At 37.4% G+C, this 18,983-nt stretch overlaps 1 protein-coding gene across 1 annotated transcript in view; it reads right to left on the bottom strand.

Annotated features, from left to right (window-relative positions):
• Positions 1–2,725: 2,725 nt before the first annotated feature.
• BLNK (B cell linker) overlaps positions 2,726–18,983 on the bottom strand; it is a 31,589-nt gene continuing 15,331 nt past the window's right edge. The window contains exons 12-24 of the mRNA XM_029084854.1: positions 18,804–18,899; positions 17,987–18,029; positions 15,463–15,490; positions 15,092–15,164; positions 14,470–14,500; positions 13,355–13,397; positions 12,492–12,570; positions 11,976–12,007; positions 10,664–10,729; positions 8,953–9,032; positions 5,351–5,434; positions 4,176–4,331; positions 2,726–2,991 (exon numbers count right to left, since the gene is read on the bottom strand). Of these exons, the coding sequence (XP_028940687.1) occupies positions 2,872–2,991; positions 4,176–4,331; positions 5,351–5,434; positions 8,953–9,032; positions 10,664–10,729; positions 11,976–12,007; positions 12,492–12,570; positions 13,355–13,397; positions 14,470–14,500; positions 15,092–15,164; positions 15,463–15,490; positions 17,987–18,029; positions 18,804–18,899 (931 nt within the window). The 3' untranslated portion in view covers positions 2,726–2,871. The remainder of the gene's footprint in view (positions 2,992–4,175; positions 4,332–5,350; positions 5,435–8,952; positions 9,033–10,663; positions 10,730–11,975; positions 12,008–12,491; positions 12,571–13,354; positions 13,398–14,469; positions 14,501–15,091; positions 15,165–15,462; positions 15,491–17,986; positions 18,030–18,803; positions 18,900–18,983) is intronic.

Here is an 18,983-nt window from a genome sequence, read left to right on the forward strand (position 1 = left end):
TTCTCCTTTTTTCCCCCCCCCCCCCCCCCCCCAGCTATTTAGCTAATTACAATTATAAGAAAGAGAAATTAGCAAACAGTATCAAAGAAATATTGGAGGAGAGGTGTGTTGCTATGTCTGTTAGAGGTCAGACTTGATGTACCTGCTACCTGCTGTAAACTCCTGACAGCATTGACTAGTGGCAGTTAGTGGCACTGCAACAGGATTTTTAACAGCATGCTCCATCCTGAGTGCTAATTCATTTTACATCCTTGCAAAGTGCAAGCTTGCATTTTTCCCTTGCTCAAACCTTTCTCTTCTCCAGCTAAAATTGTGTCTATGGCACAGTCTGCCCAAGTTATAAAAGATCTAGCTTGGGTATGGAAAGCAGAGTAACCAGTCTGCTTCCTGTGTAAAACTGTGAGTGTAGTAAAATAGGTGACCACATGCTGGTGTTTTTGTCTCTTTGTGAGTTTTATTTTTTTTTTCTTCCCTCTATGGAGTATTATTTTGTGCCTAGGGTGTTCTCACCTCGGGACGAATGGATTATTTTGTGGAAAGTGGTGTTGCCTATCAAATCCCTGCCTCATTTTGTGTTGAAAGTATAAGGTACCCCTGTAATGATGTGGAACATGCCTAAAAAGAAAATAGGTTTGGGGATGAAAGTAGTCGAATGTTTATCTAGGGCTTATTTGTTATTTGTAGATCAGTCATAAAGTTAGATGTAATGCCGAGCACGTAGAGCTGAGGGGTAGGAGCAGCAGTGCTTTGAGTACAGGAAGGGCTCAGTACTGCTAATTACCTTAAAAAAACTTCTCTCACATGGAAGCCTATAGCTACACTTGAGTTTCACTTTTTCATGCCTTTTTCTTCCCCAGTTCTAGAATGATGGTGATACTACACTTTTAACTCAGAAAGAAATGAAGAACCTAGACACTTTTGTGAGGAGCAACATATAAAAGTTAACAAACAAACAGTTGTGTTAAGAACAAAGTTTAAATACTGTGCAGAACATGAGTGAATAAAGCAAGGATGCTACATGAATGCAAGGAAAGCTAAATATTGAATGGCTGCTTTTCCACTGAGTATTTTCCATTGTGAGTATTTCTTGAAATAGTAACCTTATAAAGTGATGTTTCATGTAACTAAATAGTATCAGAGTATACATATAAGAAGGAGTAAATTAAGCTTGCAGAGACTAATAACTCTTGTGTTAATTTTGAGGCCTTGACTTGGCAATCTTAATGCTTTAAACATTACACAAGTACTAAGTATAGTATTAGTATAATGTTAATACTAACTGAACAATATACTAAACCATTGTTGTAGTGCTGTGAACAGTCTGTCAGAGGCAGGCTTGCGTAAAGTGTATACATAGTTTCTTGACTGTCTCATTTGTTTCACATCTGGGGGTAAGTATTGTTTGTCTGTGTTGCAGAGGGAAGAAAATGACATCCAGCAAGGTAGGTAGCCATGTGCTGAACATCTTTGTAATATCAGTAAGCAGTTCTTTCTGGAAAACAGGTTGATTACTTGTAGAAGCAATTGATCAAACCCAAAAGGAAGTAGTTGCATAATACAGCTACAGCATAGCTCGAAGTGACTTGCTGAGACTTGGCAAGTCTTGGCTCAATCTTGCCTTGCCAATAACAGAGAACACTTAATCTGGAACAGAAAGAACAAAGCAGGTGTGTATAGAGTGTCAGTTTTGGAAAATACTTTTAAGATGGATGAGTTTTTAGGTCCAGTGATTAACAACTGTTCCTAGAAGTTTTTCATTGGTGCAAATTATACATTCATAAATTTAATTTTTACCACTTTAACATCTGTGGAAATGACTTTGTTCACAATAATACAGCAAGTAAACCACCATGAAAGAACAGGCTTGAAAAAAGAAAGGTAGAGGGGGCGGTTTGTTTGTTTCTCTGTGTCTATAACCAGTAATTCTGCAAGAACTGAGTGGGTAGTTGGTTTAGCAATGAAGCAGTGTTCTTGGGTCACCAACAGTAGGCAAGTTGAAGACAAAAAGATTTGAGAGCTGTTTAGCTAAATATCTAAAAAGTGATAGTTTTTGTAACAACAGAATTTGCAAAGCAACACATACAAATATATACATTAAAACATCAACGACAGTGAATTGATGCTTTCTTGCTGGAAGGATGCCAAGAAGTGTGATCCCACAATGCTTTAGAACATTATTGACCTCACAACATTTTTAATTTTTATTTACACATTTGAAAATACAAACAAAAATATTAGAGAATTAGAGTAAAGCCAAGGAAAAGGACAACATGTCCATTAATCTAAAACATTCAGACAGCTTTATTGCTACTAATCACATGAAGTACAGTCCTATTTTCATCTTGTACACAGCAGGACATTAGGTTGAGTTGCTCTAACTTCTGGGGCTGTGCACGTTACAAAGAAATTGCTGAAAGCAGTGATCTGTGGTAAATGCAACAACTGGAGAGAGTAGATCACTGTGGGCATTCTCATTTTTGAGGTGAAAATGGCCTACAGGAAACTTTAAATAGCAGTCAAAGGACCAGGCTGTGTTATGCAGTTGTTCTTCATGGGACTTTGAATATCCATGTTGTCACAGACCAGGCTGTGTTATGCAGTTGTTCTTCACAGGACTTTGAATATCTGTGTTGTCACAGGTGGAAATTGCAGGTGAAAGGATATCTGCTTTGGCTTCTTGTGTTAAACACAAGTGCTTTTCCGATAAAAGTGACATGGGGTTGAACTTTTCTGAACTGCATCTCTTACTAGGTGCTCTTTTTAAAGAGTATTTTCCATAATTTTGGATTTTCTTTTAATACCTGATCCATGTGTTTTGGTATGCTGGAAGAAATTATTTTAAAAAGTCTTCATTTTAGCAGTTTGGTTTGATTAAGAAACTCTTACAATGTGTTTCAGTTTCGTCGAGTCTTTTGTATTGTTGTGGCTGTCAATTAGAACCAGGGAGGTGTGCTGATGATTCTCTACTATTTCAGCAACACTGTCAAAGCGCTGGATAGAGAAAACAAAAATTAATGAGGTATAACAGTAATCACTGCATTGTCTTTTTCTTCTTGCTTCTCCCACCATTGAAGAGTGGAGCTATGACTGTTACCCAGTGAGATGATTTGCCATTGGTCATAGTACAATATATATATTAATCCTTGCTTATTAAAGTTATATAACTGAAAACTAAGAGCACTGATCCTGCTCTTAGTCCTGATTCTAGTCATAAACAGATTAGATTTGGACAATGGAAGATACTGTGGCCACTAGCTGTCTCATCTTGTGCTCTTTTTCCCTTTATGAGTAATATAGTACAAACAGCCATTAATGAGAACGCTTTTGGTTATGCAATTTTAATGTTTGTCACTGTAAATTGATATCCAGAATCTGCTAGATCTGTTGGTTTTCCTTTTGGTTTTTGGTCAAATACAGATTTTGGACTATCTTTCCCTTCTGCGGTCATTTCTGACCCTTTGTTGAAGGCCAGATGAGCTCCAGGCTATTGTTTATTCTGTAACGTTAAAACTGTTGCCTGGGAGGCAGATAATTAGACTAAGGCAAACCTACTTTCACATCCTTGAAGTGCCTACTCTGTGCAATGATAACAAATGCTTTCTATTGGTATTTGGGTTCCAAGTTTCTGTTTTGCTGTCAGAGTAATTATCTGTGTGGTATAATAGCCAACCAGTGATTTTTGCACTCCAGAACTAGAGTTTAACTTTTTCTTTATGTGACAATAAGATTAAAAGTACTGTAATCCCCATTTTTTATAGAGGTTTTCTGGATTTTGTTTGTTTGTTTGTTTTTTCTTTTCCCTTTTGAGCATGACTGTTCTTCCTTTCCTTTATGATTTTCCAAGAAACTTAACTACAGTCTTAGGCAGAAGACGAATAGAGGACTATGAACAGCTGGAGAATTTACCTACCAGCTGCAGCTCTGATCCTGATAACTATTCCAAACATTTTTATGAGTATGTTTTAAACTTGATCTGTGGTTTTAATTACAGTATGCAGGAGCTGATGTTATGCTGGTTTCTCTAGCTTGATAGATCAGTCATATAGGGAATACTTTTGATACATGAAGAATCCTTTTGGTCATAGTACAATATATCTTAATCCTTGCTTATTAAAGTCATATAACTGAAAACTGTTAAGAAAAAAAAAAACCCAAAACAACCCACATCATCTCACCTCTTCACCACTTTTTTCTCTGCCCAGTGCATATTGTCTTGTTGACTCAATAAATCGTATAGGAATGTTGTATACTCTTCTGTTGTAAAACACAACCAGTGTGTATGGTTGCCGTGAATCCTGTCCAGAACTCTTTCTTACTAGAAAAGATCCATCCTAAAGAGATAAAAGTAGTAAGTGTATTCAGCTTATTTTTTCCAACAACTTAGTCTGGTTTTAAGTTAATATTTTCATCTATGTTAGCATTAAATCCTTTTCTCCCATTAGAAAAACTGTACAGCAGGAGATAAGCAGTAGCATGTATTCCTGCTAACAGTAGCTTACAAAGGTGTCATTTAAGTCACCTTTGCTGTTGCTTGTTCTCTGTCAGCCAGAGAAAGAAAGAAGAATTCAACATACAGTGGCAGCAGTCTGTTGGGGTCCACAGATATTAGGAAATTAAGGTGCTATCAGTGGCAGTAGGTAGGCAAGAAAGCGGTGAGAGGTGGAGATATGATCTCTCCAGGGCTGTAAAAGCACTCTGATAAAAATGAGCACCTACAGCTACTGCCATTGTAGCCCAGTGCTCACTAACTAGCAGTAGCGTATGCTGGTGGTAACCCCAGTGCTCTGCCCCTTTATCCTGCTTTGTGGAGTTAGGCAAGAGTGGAAAACTTGGAAAATCAGTTGCATCCTGATGCTGAGAATGCAACTCTACATGTTACTATTCCCTTGTGTGACACTAGCTTTTGTACACAAAATAGTTGAGAGAACTCAAATTCTCCACATACCTAAATGCACAGTGTTGCTATTTCAACAATATGATGCATCAGCCTTTCCAAATAGTAGCTGTTCTTACATAAGCCATTGGACAGTGGTGAAGATCTTTTAAAAGTCAGAGGGCTTTGCCTTCCATTTTAATGGATGCACATGAGCTATTGGAACTTTGCAGCTCTCCAGTCTGCAGTGGCTTTCTCTGCAGTGCACTAGTTGTTGAGTTACACTAATGCAACTTTGTCTTGGGATAGAAAACATAGTTAAATAGTTTCACCACAGTAATTTAATGTTTGACAGTATTTGCATGGCACAGTATTCTGACCTGTTCAGAATACAGCTGATGTTCTTAGAATATTTCTGGTTGTCTTTTGATTTTTTTTAATTTGAAGTTTTTTCATAAAATATACATCTTTACCCACCTTGTTTGATCGGTACAACGCATCTTCTGCTGTTTTCCTATCACAGGTAGCAGCATACCATGCTTTACTCTGAACACCTGCATCCTAGAAAGAGAGAAACAGTGTTTCACCTGTAAAATAATAATGATAATAATAAAGAATATGGCCTGAAAAAAAAGTACTACTAAATAATGGCAGTTGTGAAGAGCTGAAATGCAGAACACTTTAGAAAACACAGAATTTAGAAAATTCTTTGGCAGGAGCTCACTGTTTTTGTTGGATAGAGGCAGGACAAAGAAAAACTAGTGTGTCAAAGCCAGTGGTAACAGATATGTGATAGAAGGCTGATAGAAGAGAGAAAGATACCCTGAGGAAAGTAGTCAGGTTCAAGTGGAGGATAGTTTGGTATTAGTTAAAGAAGGAAGCTATTCTAATAGAATTTGGAGAGGGTATCTAGGAAATGTTGAGGAATAAATTGATCATTATCAATTTAAGTGCTGCTCAGCTGTGGGTTAGCCCATGAAATGTCCAGATTTGGTAGGCATCTAAGCTTTGGGAATGAACTTTCCCATATACTTAATGCTATTGTGAGCATGATCACAACTGCCTTCATCTGGATAGTGTGGAGATTGGATAAGTACATCTTTTGCTCTTTTTGTTGTTATTAGATAAGGACAAATGGATGGAGTCCTACAAAACAGAGGAATAATGTCTTTCCTCTATGAATGCAGCAGTTTAGCCCCTAGTGCTTTCACATGAGACATGGATTCAGCTCCAGTTCTCTGTTGGATTGAGTCTGAATACATCCTTACATTTGAAACTGTGCTCTTATCTAAAAGACATAAAACCATGTTTACTGCCAAGAAGGCTTACACCTGTGACAGAACACAAGAGCAGCTTATATTCTGGGTGCCTCATTTCTGTATGTTATCCCCTGTGAACACCTCACAAAGATCATCCTTCTTCTCTCCATTGAGTTAAATGCTTGCCAGTGTTCTGTACAGTAAATGAACAGTAACCTGTTCTTCCAGTGGAAAACATGGGATAAAGGACTTCATGGATGGGGGCATAGGTGCAGACCTGAAGATACAAGGTAGAAAGATTGGCACCCTAAAGATAGAAGGATTCTGTTTTAGAAGATAAAAGCTCTCATAGCAAAGGAAGTGCAAAGATAGAAAGATGTGAAGAGGTGATGGTAGTTGGGAATGAGTTGCAGGAAATTATAATTTGAGTAAGAGAAGAAGTGGTAGAAAACTGCGTAGTAAGATGATGCAGGATTGAGTGTACATTTGGTAACAGGAGTGGAATTTAGGGGATTTTAGTGAACTATGAAAAGAAGTGATACTCAAGAGATGCACAGGATGAGGGATTAGAAGCAACGTGAGACTTATGCATTGTCAGACTTCAATAGCTAGAATATTAACTAGCAGGTTATAAAACAAGCAATCATAAAAAGTGAGCTCTTGCTGAGAACCCTGATGCAAAATTTAACTCAAGTGAGTGGAGAGGCTATAGAAATAGTGCTGAGAGTTATTTCCTAATGAATACTTCTGGATATTAACCTTCCTGGTCATTTGAACAGTTTTGCTTGAACTTTGTAGTAACAAGTTTAATGATAAAGATAATTTTCACACCAGCTTTGTCACCTCTGTACAGATTGTACGGTAACCAGATTAAAGATGAAGTTGCATATTATGGCTGAACTGGTATAGCTGGTGTATCACTGCCAAAAAAGGAATGTCTTGGCTTCTCTCTTGTGCTCATTTTGTGGCTCATCTGATCCCACAGCGAGATAATTCACTTCAGTAATCTTTCAGAAAAAAAAAAAAAAAAAAAAAAGTTACCTCTTTTGTTTTGTCTTGTTTTGCATTTGACTGCCAGGTTCGTTTTCTGTCAGTTTAATGAGCTGGCTCAGCCCACTGCAGGATCAGAGAAAAACCAGAGAAGCCAGTGGCTAGGGTGGGGAGTTGACAGTGAGGAGAGGGCAGAGCCTCCATTTTGGGGGCATTGCACTAACTTCTTAGGTTGGCTCAAGCCATGACATATAACTTTACCTCCAAAGTTCTTCCATGTATTTCTCCAGTCACATTATTTATTGGAAAAAGATAGGATGAAATGAATTGCAAATATGCAAGGGACTGAGTGACTTAGAGAATGAGTCCAATAAACCGATTTTTGTTCAACAGTACAAGAAATCAACTGCCCCCAGACCTTTCTTCTAGCACTAGCCTATGATCTGGAAACAGAGAGGTGCTGCCAAAGTTGGGATGGGAACCGAACAAAGAATGACCCTTATGGACATGAATCATGTCTGCAAGCACCTGTGTTGTGCAGGGTGCTACAGCAAATGATACCAAAATCAGTGAATTTATTAAGCTCTGGTTTTGCCCATGGCTGTTAAATAAAAGCTGCAAATGTAATTGCTACAAGCTGTTTATTTAGTGTCTGCTGGATTGTTTATTTGAAAGCAATTTTTATAATAAATATCCAGTATGACATACTGTTAAAATTTTCCAGAACTTCAAGTCCTTTGTGTTCTTCACAAAGATTGTTGTATTATCTTTGTTATATCAGACTTTAGAACATTTAATGTTATTGGTTATGCATAAGAGAGCCTTTGTTTTGTGCTCAACAGAACTATTTCTACCTTGTTTGTGACTACTAGGCTAATAAGAATGGTTTCCTGCATTTTGTAGTCTCCCTTCATCCAAAATGAGAGTAAGGGGAATAGCACTGAAATGAAAATAACTTTTCATTTGCTTAGATTATTCAAAACTTAATATTTCAATAAAAAACAGAAAAAATGAATTGGTCATAAAACTGACAGCATGAACTGTAGTGAGAAGTCTGTTTAAAGGAACAGGAAGGAGTAGGACTTGGAGAGGCTAAAACATGTAGGGGGAGGCATCGCAGTGTCCTCTGAGAGGGGTAGCAGTGGTTCTTAAAACTTTGCTGACATCCCAAACAGCAATAAATAGGGCAATGTTCATAAAAGTGATTCTGCCCTATGCATCGTGCTGTGTTGGGCCAGTCAGCAGAGCATCCCTGTTTCCTCCTACTAATTTCTAGGCTTTCTGAGCATGTCGTATTAGTGCAGGCTAATGCTAATAGCTGCAGATGGCTTAATTGTATCTGCTTAGCACACATTTTTTTTTTTTCAGGACACAGTATGTACAGCTATAATTTAGAAAAAAGAGGCAATTAAAAACTCGTTATAGCTGTCTATATCAAAGACTAGACTTAAGTACATCACCACAGATTTCCTTGTTTCAAAATGATGTCGAAATATTATGAACTGAGGAGTCAGGAAGACCTGAAACTAAGAAGCTTCTTTGGGTTTTCTTTAAAGTGACTGGTAGAGTACCAAGGTTTGGTATAATGCTATTTATATATTTTTCCTACATTTTTTTAAAGCTCTCCTATGGTTTATGTTCTAAGCATTTTTTGGTGTGAAAGCTAACATTCAGATTATTTGTGCTACAGAAAATCTTCACTGCAAATGGGACATGGATAGCCTCCACAAAGGGAGTATGATTTTTATTTAGAAAGAGGGTAAGGGCAGAAATACTACTTTTAAAGTAAAGGATAAGATTTTTGTAATGTGAATTTAGCTAACATTGTACCTGGTCTGCAGTACTTGAAATAGATGAAACGTTGCTGTGAGGGGAAGTACTCGGAGAACGGTTTGCAGCTTCTGGCACTTCTAGAAAAAAGAAAGAACAACATATAAAAGTTTTCAAAGTATGTTTGTTATGCTGTAAGAAACTGATCTGTTACAAGGATTTTGGAAGGTCTGTAAATGCTTGATCTTGGGTATCACTCAGGAAATCTATCTACTGCAAATGGATGGGCCCTATATAAGTGCCTGGGACACTTTACTGCTCAAAAGGGGAGCCTTGCTTATAAAGAGAGAAACCATTTGATTAATAATGGTTTGGTTAACAACTTGGTTGATAGCCAGAGGTAGAATTAAAATGCAAGAACCCCCCCCAGGTGAATCAATTTAGCAATAGATAAAGAAAAATCAGGAACAAAATGCAAAAAGCACTCAGTTCAGTGTAAGTAGTCATATAGGTGAGGGAGTCGGGAAAAATGAATGTAGCTCAGAGATAACTTTTCACAAATTTAGTCCAACTGAAATGTTTGTATATGTGGGCAGGAAGTCTAGGCAGCTAAATAGAGAAGCAAAACTAGTAGGAAAGATTATGAAGCTTTATTATAATTGTAATAACAAAGTATAGTAGAAAATAGCTATTAGGGCTGAAATACAGGTATTGAAGAGTTTAAGAAATTAGAAGGGAAATGGTTGAGTAGTGTTGCGTAGTAATGATGTGCTAAAAATATGGGAAATAAGTATAGATAATTCTTTTCTGGTAAAACAGAATCTTGGTCAAAGATAGTAGAAGTGTCTGTTATAGGTACTTGTGATCAGAATTGGGTACAGATCAATATCATTATACTAGAGAAGATGATAATAGAAAGTTGAGTGTTACTTATTCTGTTATTATGGGAGGTCTTATTTCCCATTTGTTTTACTTATTGAGGAAAAAAATGCTATTAGGATTGTTAGCGCTCACCTATTCCTGGATACGATAGTTGCAGACTGCTTTATCAAATCTTTGCTAATATAATTCTGATTTAGATTTTGGTTTCAAAAATCTAGAAGAATGTTATAAAGGAGGTCACACAGTGACTCAGAATTAAAAAATTCAGTTGAACTGGAGAACTGAAAGACACCCGCATGAAGCAGGTTTAGAACTTCTTTTGTAGTAAAGAAAGATGCAACTGTCTGAAAGCTGCATTCCAAATACAGGGAAGACATTGTAAGGAGCAGTCCCAGCTCTCCATGAATGAATAATCACCTGAAGAAGGCTATTCAATATTAAGTGTTTTGTTTTTCCTGTCAAATTTTGACTGACCAGCTGCAAAAGCTGCAGCTGAAAAGTACATTGTATGAATAAAGTAAGAATTGCCAGAAGTCAAGCTGAATTAGACTTTACAAAAGGAAATTAAAATCAGTGGTAAGAGATTCCTTAGCTATGGAAAAAGGAAAGAGAAATGGGGCTGTCTGCAGTAAGACTTGTATTGATTTTAAGATAATCTAGGTACTAAAGCAATAGTAGTTCTGGTACAGCCATGGAAATTTCCACAATAAAGTTGGAAGCAGAACTCAAAGATCTTAGTACAATTGCACTGGTGGGCCCAGATAATCTTTATCCCAAAAATTTTAATAACTGGCACATGAAATTACAGGGTGGGTAACAATTCTTTTAAATAAATTTCAAGTCAGGTTGGTACCATATGAATGAAGAATACCAAGCATAATTCCTATACTTAAAGTGGAAAAAATGACCTGAGGATCTACATGCCTTTTTGTCTGACTCCACAGAACACAAGGCCCTAGGAGAGAATTTGAAGGAAAGAACATTAAGATTTGGAGGTAAAGGTACAAGTAGCAAAAGAAAAATCTAAAATTTATCCAAGTAGATACTCTGGACTTCAGTAGAGCATTTGATACTATGCCATATGGGAAATTAGTACCTTTTATGAAGAAGATGGAAGTTAGCACTAGGGTTGTATGGTGACAAGGAAGAGATGGCAGGTTATGCAGAGGGACATTAGTGATTGGGACCAATTGTATCTGTGATTAAGTTTATTGGACCTGGCACAGAATAAGAGTGTGTTAAAGGTATTTTACTAATTGGAGCATCACTTAGCACCAGATGGCCTTGAAGAATACTTACACTTTAGGGATTAGTAAGAATTTATGCTGCAAGTTGAAGCACATCGGTTGTGTGACAGGAACAGACAAACTTGAGAGCATCAATGTCTTGCATGAATATGAACCAGTATTATACTTCCACAGGAGATGTAATTACAACATACATCAAACAAACATTTCCAGGAAATAGAGAGAAGTACTAATAAGAGCATATAAATTTAAGCTATGCCACGTGCAGATTTCTATGTGCAGTTCCCATAATCCATTTAGATATATTCAGACGGAAATACGTGCAGAAAAGGGCTTGTAGGAAGGTCAGACAAGTGTCTGCTAACAAGAGACTAGAAAAATGTTAGATCTAATTTACACTTCTGTGCAAAGAGTGTTCATACACTTATCTAATTTGTTTTTAACTATGAACTGAAACAAAGTCCCTCTTTGAAAGTATTACTTACAGAAAAGCTTAAGCATTTGCCATTATAAAAAATACCTTTTTTTTTTTTTTCTCCCCTGTAGAGAAAGAATAAATTGCTGGATGCAATAATAATCTATCTGGCTTTAAGCAACAGAAGCCTGGAACAGCCCAGAAATGTTATATTTTAGGGTTCTTTTGTGGCAAGGAAGATTGATGGAATCTTTATTATGATGAGAACTGACCCAGACTGCCTTTGGTAGAAATTTTCAGTAGTCATAAATGGGAATGAAGCACCCAATTTCCATTGATTCTACAATAACCCTGACATACTCCCTTAATTTTACTAGCTGAGCTAAGCCTCTGGATACTTTATCTCCTCTTTGTATGCATTAGAGAGACAAATGTTAATTCTAAACTAATGAATAGGCATGGCATCTTTAAATACTTCAAAGATTAATTTGAAATTACAAGTTAATCACATTTTAATTCAAAATCTGAATTATACTTACTTGGCAGAATTGAAGTCTTTGGGAGCAAAGGCCTGAAATAAATATCAAGAGATTACAGAAAGGTCTAAGGATATCTACCCAGTTCTGAAAATATTAAAATTGTGCATTTGAAGCATGCAGTGGTAGAATGTGTTCCATCTCACCCATTTGTCCATTGAGAAATAAGGGCCAGATACAGGGATTTAAAGAAAAAAACAACAAAAAAACTTCAACAAAACCCCCCTCACATTCCACTAGTACTGACAATTAGGAATTTAAAAATCTGGTTTACATCTCCATCACCTAATTAGAGATTATATCCTCCCATGCTTTTTGGTGGTGGTTACAGTATTTGGATGCATTTGCCATGTTTTATTTTTTGCTACAGCAAGGGTTTGAGAAACATGATTTTCAAAAAGCAACAGAAGGCTACAGAGAAAACAGTGCTCCCCTTTGAACTTCTCACAGCTGTGTTCAGACTGAGCAGTAGGAGCTGGTGCACTGAAATATTCAAAAGACGATGAAAAGGGATTTTACTTTTGGGCACCACTTGGAAGGGGTGGAAGCGGAAGCTCTTGGCTGGAACCTCGTCGCCGTTCTGCTGCTGTAGGTTTTTCTGTAGTTTGGGAAAACAAATTGTAGAGTCAAGGTTTCTTCAGAAAGATATTGTCTCAGATAAGAGAGTCCCAGTAGTTGAAGGAGAGTTTCTTTTATTACTATAACTTTTCCTTACATGGCAGCTTGCCATCCTGCTGCTTGCTTTATTGACTAGTGGCATACCACCAAATTTCTAGGCAAATAGCTGCACTGTGGACGCCCACAGGAGCTCAGTGGGAGACTTGCCTTCTAGAGGCGAGCTGTGTGACACAGGGGAGGACACTGGGGCAGGCTGCCTAGGAGAGCTCAGCTGGAGGAGGTGTGGCTGGCTGGCTGCATCTCACCCTTGTGTTAGACAGCAGCTCCTGCTGAGTTTTTGCCTAGAGGAGCTGCTGCCTTGCACAGAAGTGAGATGCATTTTCTCCCTGTGCTAGGGACTGGCTCTTGCCAGGAGTTGGCTTAGTGTGAGGTGATTCTTGCTAAGTTCAGAATGATGCACTCACTCATCGCCTCCCACCCCCCTTCTCCACTTTGAGGAGTATATGGCACATTGCTGGTCCATTACGTCGTATGTTGCCCTGCCAATAACCTCAATAGTTTTACTGTGGCTGCTTCTAGGGAACAATGATATTCAGTGCAGTGATATTCTGGCTGGCCAGATCCAGTTAGAAACTGCTAAAACCAGACTCCCCTCAAAAACCTACAATAAACTGAATGTGGTGGTGTTTGTTTCATGTTTTTAATAAAAAGAAAATTAAATTCTGATAGATGTCAAACTTTTCACAGTAGTGGAGATAATTTACCTTCATTTGAAGTTAAGGTCTCTCTGGAAGGTAAACATGGTTTCTGCAATAAAACAGAAGGAAACCGAATATTAAGTGGCATGCTACTTGTACAGCAAATGTTTATCTTTTTGTACTTTTTGTGAACTAGTTTATATTTAGAATTGAAAGCATCCTGGAGGGATTAGGAGCATGGCCATTCTGTGAAGAGCCTCTGCTTGTATGACCTTGAAGTCTGGGATTTTGCAGAGTAGATTTGGAAAGAATCCCAGTTTGTGTATAGAAATAGATGGACAAAAGTAAAATTGAGAGATGCATGCCTTTCCCCTGCCTTCCGCCCCGCTTTCTCCCACCCGCAACTCCCATCAGTAAGTTCATGGTGTAAAAAAGGTTTGTTCTTATCTCATGTCCGAAGATGAAGATTCCCTCCCAAATACTTGCAAATCAAAATTTGAATATTTTCATCTTTGTCAAGCTATGCTCACAAATGTCTGAGCACATTTCTTTTTGCTGAAAGTTAAACTGTCAGTTTAGCTCACAGTAAACATTTACCCAGCCTTCCAGTTTCAATATTTTTTTTGTTTTTCCATTTTGAAACAATGATAATAAACTGTCAGTTTCAAAACATTTTTCAAATTAATTTATTTGAAAATTTCAACCAGTTCTCGCACTTTCTCCCACAAGAGGTTTTGGGATATTTTTCTAACAATGAAATACTTACTGAAAAACCTCTGAAAAATTCTGGTAAAATCCCTTATCTTTCTTGACCTATCACTCTTAACAATAAATCCACATTTGTCATATGCAGCTCCCTATAGTCCAGGGAATACTCCTGAATGGCCTGTTTTCCCATTTATTTCTCATTTTATTTAGTTCTTGCACTGTGTTTATTGTTACATCCTACAGAACTGAATACAAACATCCATTTACTAAAAATATTTTTCTCTCTGAACTTTCTCACTGCTTAGTTCATGTAACCGCACCCAAATATTTCCTTTCTTTATAACTCTCTCTTTTCTCTATTCTTTTTATGCACTTATGTTGTACCCAAACTCATGATAAAATTAAGTTTTACAATAAATTAAAAATAACCTGTAAAAATTATAGTTTGATTATGCAATTGCAAGTCAACTTACTGGTGAATTTACTGCATTAGAAGTTTTCTTTCTGCAAATTGGAGGGAAAAAAAAAGAAAGAGTATAGTTATTTAGCAGATACATGAATTAATTTATCAACAGATTCACTGATTCCCAAGATATTTCTGGCCAAGATGGGATGTATTTACTTAATGGGCAGCTGTAGCAAGTAGGGGAAAAAAAAAAGAAAAAAGAAAAAGAGTAAAAAAGAATAAGAGTATCAGATATAACGTAGGTACTCAGGAAAGGTACTTATGATATGCAAGGAAGCTATACTCTGTCCAGTGCTTAAGATGACAACATGGGTGCTGCAGAAAAGCTTTAATGAAAAACACAAGTTTCTGCATTTATAGGCATGCATGTCTAAATTAATAACTAAATTAAGAATGTCAGATAGCATCTGCCATCCGTGGCAGTAGTGATGCTGGCATACAAGCAGTATTCCTCCAGAAATAATAAAATAATAGCTTGCCTTTACCTAGTGAGGATATTTTTCATGAACAGCAATAAAAATGACTCCTGAATTCTGATTGCCATAGACAGGGATAGGAGTTAGCTCTTAATACATCTAGTAATTATCCCCATCCCTATCAAAGAAGTAGTTTTAGCATTTTTTACTCACAGGCCCCTTGGTAACGGAGATGGAGCTGCTCCAGTGGGAAGTCTGGATTCTTGTGTGTTATTGAAGCTACGATCTAGAGATGCAGATGACTTATTTAGCATGCAATATTAGCTGTACCTGAACAGAGAGTTTTCTTCACTGCCATTTCAGTGTTATTGTAATAAAAGTAAAAAATACCCATTGGTTTAATTTTTGTCTTGACATGTTTTCACTCTGATTATACTAGAAAACAGTTCAGTACCATTTCTTGCTTATTGCTGACTGTTGTAGATAAAATTTACACTGATACATTCCACTACATCCTATTTTAAGGTCACTAGTGACATACTGACAACAAATTCTGCTCATATTGCCATATACAGAATACTTACTTTCATCTTTACTGTTTGCTTCAAGGTCCTGTAATGGAAAAAATACGTTAGATTTGATAAGAAGCAATTAAAAAAAAAAGAATTATTATCAAATGGGAAGTACATAAATAAATAACCTGGTCTTGGTAATCTGTAGTAATGTTTAAAGAAATATTTGTACAAAACGTATATAATATCCATGATATTTTTAATCAGCTTTTATTACAGCATTTGAAAAATTTTAGCAAACATCAGCCTAATTTTGAACATTCTAATAACTCTGAGATTGCTTGTAGTATTGAGAAAATTGGCCCTGAATTTTCCAGCAAGACCTTTTGATTCATGTTTAATTTCTGAGCTGGAAAGCAGAAATTCTGCAGCAGATTTGAATATATGGAGAACACATTTTTTACTCAATGGAGGATACTGAGCAGATTGTCTGTCCCAGCTTCTTTTGGAGATGCTTTCTTTTGGCTACCACTTCTTGTCTAAAAGGGAATTGGACTTTCAGATGATAAGCACCTTTCAAAGAGGCATCAGTTATCAATTTGTCCATCTCCATCCCCCAGGTTAATGACTTTTCACTAATGTTGGTTACAAATGCATCCATTCTCTGGTTGGAGAGGTGTAATTCATCATCCAACAGTTGAGGGAGTGAGATGTGGAGAAGTTTTTCTCCCAGTCAGCCCAAGCCTTTGAGAGGAACAAGTTCTGTTAACATGACCAGTGCTGGTTAGTGCTGAGAATGGATTGAATAGGAGCAGTTAACAGATGTTTCAGTTATTATTTTGCTTTGTCAGTGTGCATAGTCAGGGATGGAAAGGCACAGCACTCGACGAACATCATTCTCATTACCATGATTTTCTTTAAAACTGTTAAGGACTGGCCAGTTACACAACAAGCAAAGACCCCAAAATTCAGACTACACTGGGTAATTCTTTCCTAGAATGACTCTTGTGCCAAACTGAATAACTGCAAGTACCCAGGAGCTGAATACACCCATTGTACAAATGGGTGTTTGTTTGGGAGCTCCATCCTTGGTGCTGTAACTAACCCAGTGTGTGGTCCTAGCAAAATGATAGTGTCTCTTGATTCTCTGCAAAGCTATGATGATACCCATCTTAGAGGTAAGCTCTGAAATGAATTAATGGCAAGGTTTCAGCTGCAGTATGATACTTGAGTATGTTCTGAAGCAGCAGAATTCTTGTGAGTGCTGATCAGATAGTGGAGTTTCTGTCCAGCATTCTTCCTTCAGAAGGATTTTTTTCCTAATCTTATTTTGGTAAGAAAAGCTGAGAAATCAAACCATTTCATAAAATAGAAAGCCTGGTCTTGGCACCACTCAGGAATTGTTCAGCATCTTACAGGGTACAGATCTATATTGGAAGAATGTTGTGATGAGGTGGAAGGTAAACAAATATGCTGCTGCTGTTATACGTAAAGGTGTGCGAACATGCCCCCACACCCCAGCTCAAAGACTTGATATATCTAGAAATTTAGGGATTGAAAGTAAGACTATAAGATGTTCTTATACCACCTGCATTATGTTACCATAGCACCAAATGCTATGGTGTGACCCCAAACTCCTAATTTGAAGCGTCTAATTTCTCTATGTAGTTATTGGTAAACTGGTTATTTCTTAAGGACAATTCAGAGCACTGGGCTGGGACAGAGTTTGATGCACATAGCTTTTGGCACAGATGCTGATGCAATTACTGTCACCATGTTTCTTGGTAGTTTGCTTCTCATGCATACCCTCTCTTATGCTGGCACAACTATTAGTAGAGCTATGGTGCAGAAAAATTTGTGTAAACAATCTGGCTGAAAAAAAGAATATTTTTTGTGTTTTCTTTTGCCCATTTTCTGCAGTTAGGCAAGTTTCCAAATAGTTTGCTTCAGAAAACATTTGTTCCAGCACAGTGGAAGGGAGAGACTGGGGACAAGAGTAGAGGAAGAAGAGGAATGACTTAAACACAGCCTTAGGAACCCAAAGCTTGTAATTACTCCTCATGGCTTGCATTTTCTAGTGATACTGGTTACTCAGGCTACCCAATCTGACATTTTAGAAGGATTCTGTTTTCAGAAAGTATTAATCATTCATACTTTGGAAGGAATGAGGCTCAAGGAAGGTGCTCCAGATTGAGCAAAATCACCCATTGCTACTGAAAGTAAGGTTCCTGGTTTTCAACTGGTATTTTTTTAGTATGAGAAATTATTTTTGTGGACTGAGACATATATCCCTTAAAACATTTGAAGTTTTTATTGGATCAGTACAGATGTCCAATGTAGCTCTTTTGTCTAAAAGATTAATAGCCACAGTTACAATATTAGATCAATCTGACATTCAGAGTAATCTGTTTCTGTTATTTAATCCAGATAATAAAAAGCATCCCTCCATATCTATGTGTGTGTGTGTGTATATATATATAGATATATATATATATATATATATTGACCAAATCCTTTTTATATATATATATATATCTGAAACATAGAACAGCCCAAGTTTAACACATTATTTTATAGTGGCACATTAATTACTCACTGCTTTTGGATGAAGACGATTTCTTGGAAGAGGTAAAATATTTCTGGAAAATATACACAATAAGTTAAGATGAGTAGGATTTACTTATTTAATTGCTTGGCTCAGATATGTGTTTCAAGATCTAGAGAGGAAGAGGTCTGCAGTAAATAGATTTAATTGCAGCTATGCACCACTGCAGTGGTTGTGGTGATGCTGTGCCCTTAGTGTGGAACTATTCTAGAAGAGTTTCTGTCCTGGACCTCAGGTCCTCTGCAATTGCAAACAGAACCTCACCAAACACCGTAACACACACAATGTTGTGGATGCCCCTGCTCTTCCTGGGGCATGTAGCCTGTTTTGTAGAGTGATGTCCTAGAAATGGTTACAAGGCAGCTTCCTACGCTTCCGGGAACACAGGAGCGAAACAGGCTGCATAATCAAGTTTCCTTTGCCTCTTTTCCTCCAGAGACTTGGAAGATAAATCATGGATTTACTGTGTCCAGCTTCTTTCAAGCAATCTTGTGCCCCACCCTCTGCAAAAAAATCTCTCATTTGAAAGGGTGCAGAGATAGGCAATAGGACTTTAAACTGCCTTGCAGAGATGTTTTACCCCTGCACTGGATCCCTAAAGGGATATTCAAGAAAACAGTACCCATTTGGCAAACTGGCTCGAATACAGAAGTTCAGAAATGAGATCTTTAAATTCTTACCTTGTCCCACAATCCCTAACTATTTGTGCATCCTGACAACTGCTTATTCCCTGAGGGCTACACTATACGGAGGAGAAAATTTTGTCTCCACTAATATTTACTATTGATACAAGCTGCTGTTGACTTACCTGGAGGTATCCAGCTTAGGTGACTCTCTAGTCATGCTGTGCTTGTGGGAGTGCTCTGTGTTCTGAGTAGGCATAGACAGAAGTGGCTTAGTGAATCTAGTAGTAAAACATGAATTAAGAAAGGAAAATTATATTTAATAACAGTGACTACAAAAGCAACCTCTTTCTCCTCCCTAACCC

The sequence above is a fragment of the Antrostomus carolinensis genome, unplaced genomic scaffold (genome assembly GCF_000700745.2).
Source record: "Antrostomus carolinensis isolate BGI_N321 unplaced genomic scaffold, ASM70074v2 scaffold3965, whole genome shotgun sequence".
NCBI lineage: Eukaryota > Metazoa > Chordata > Aves > Caprimulgiformes > Caprimulgidae > Antrostomus > Antrostomus carolinensis.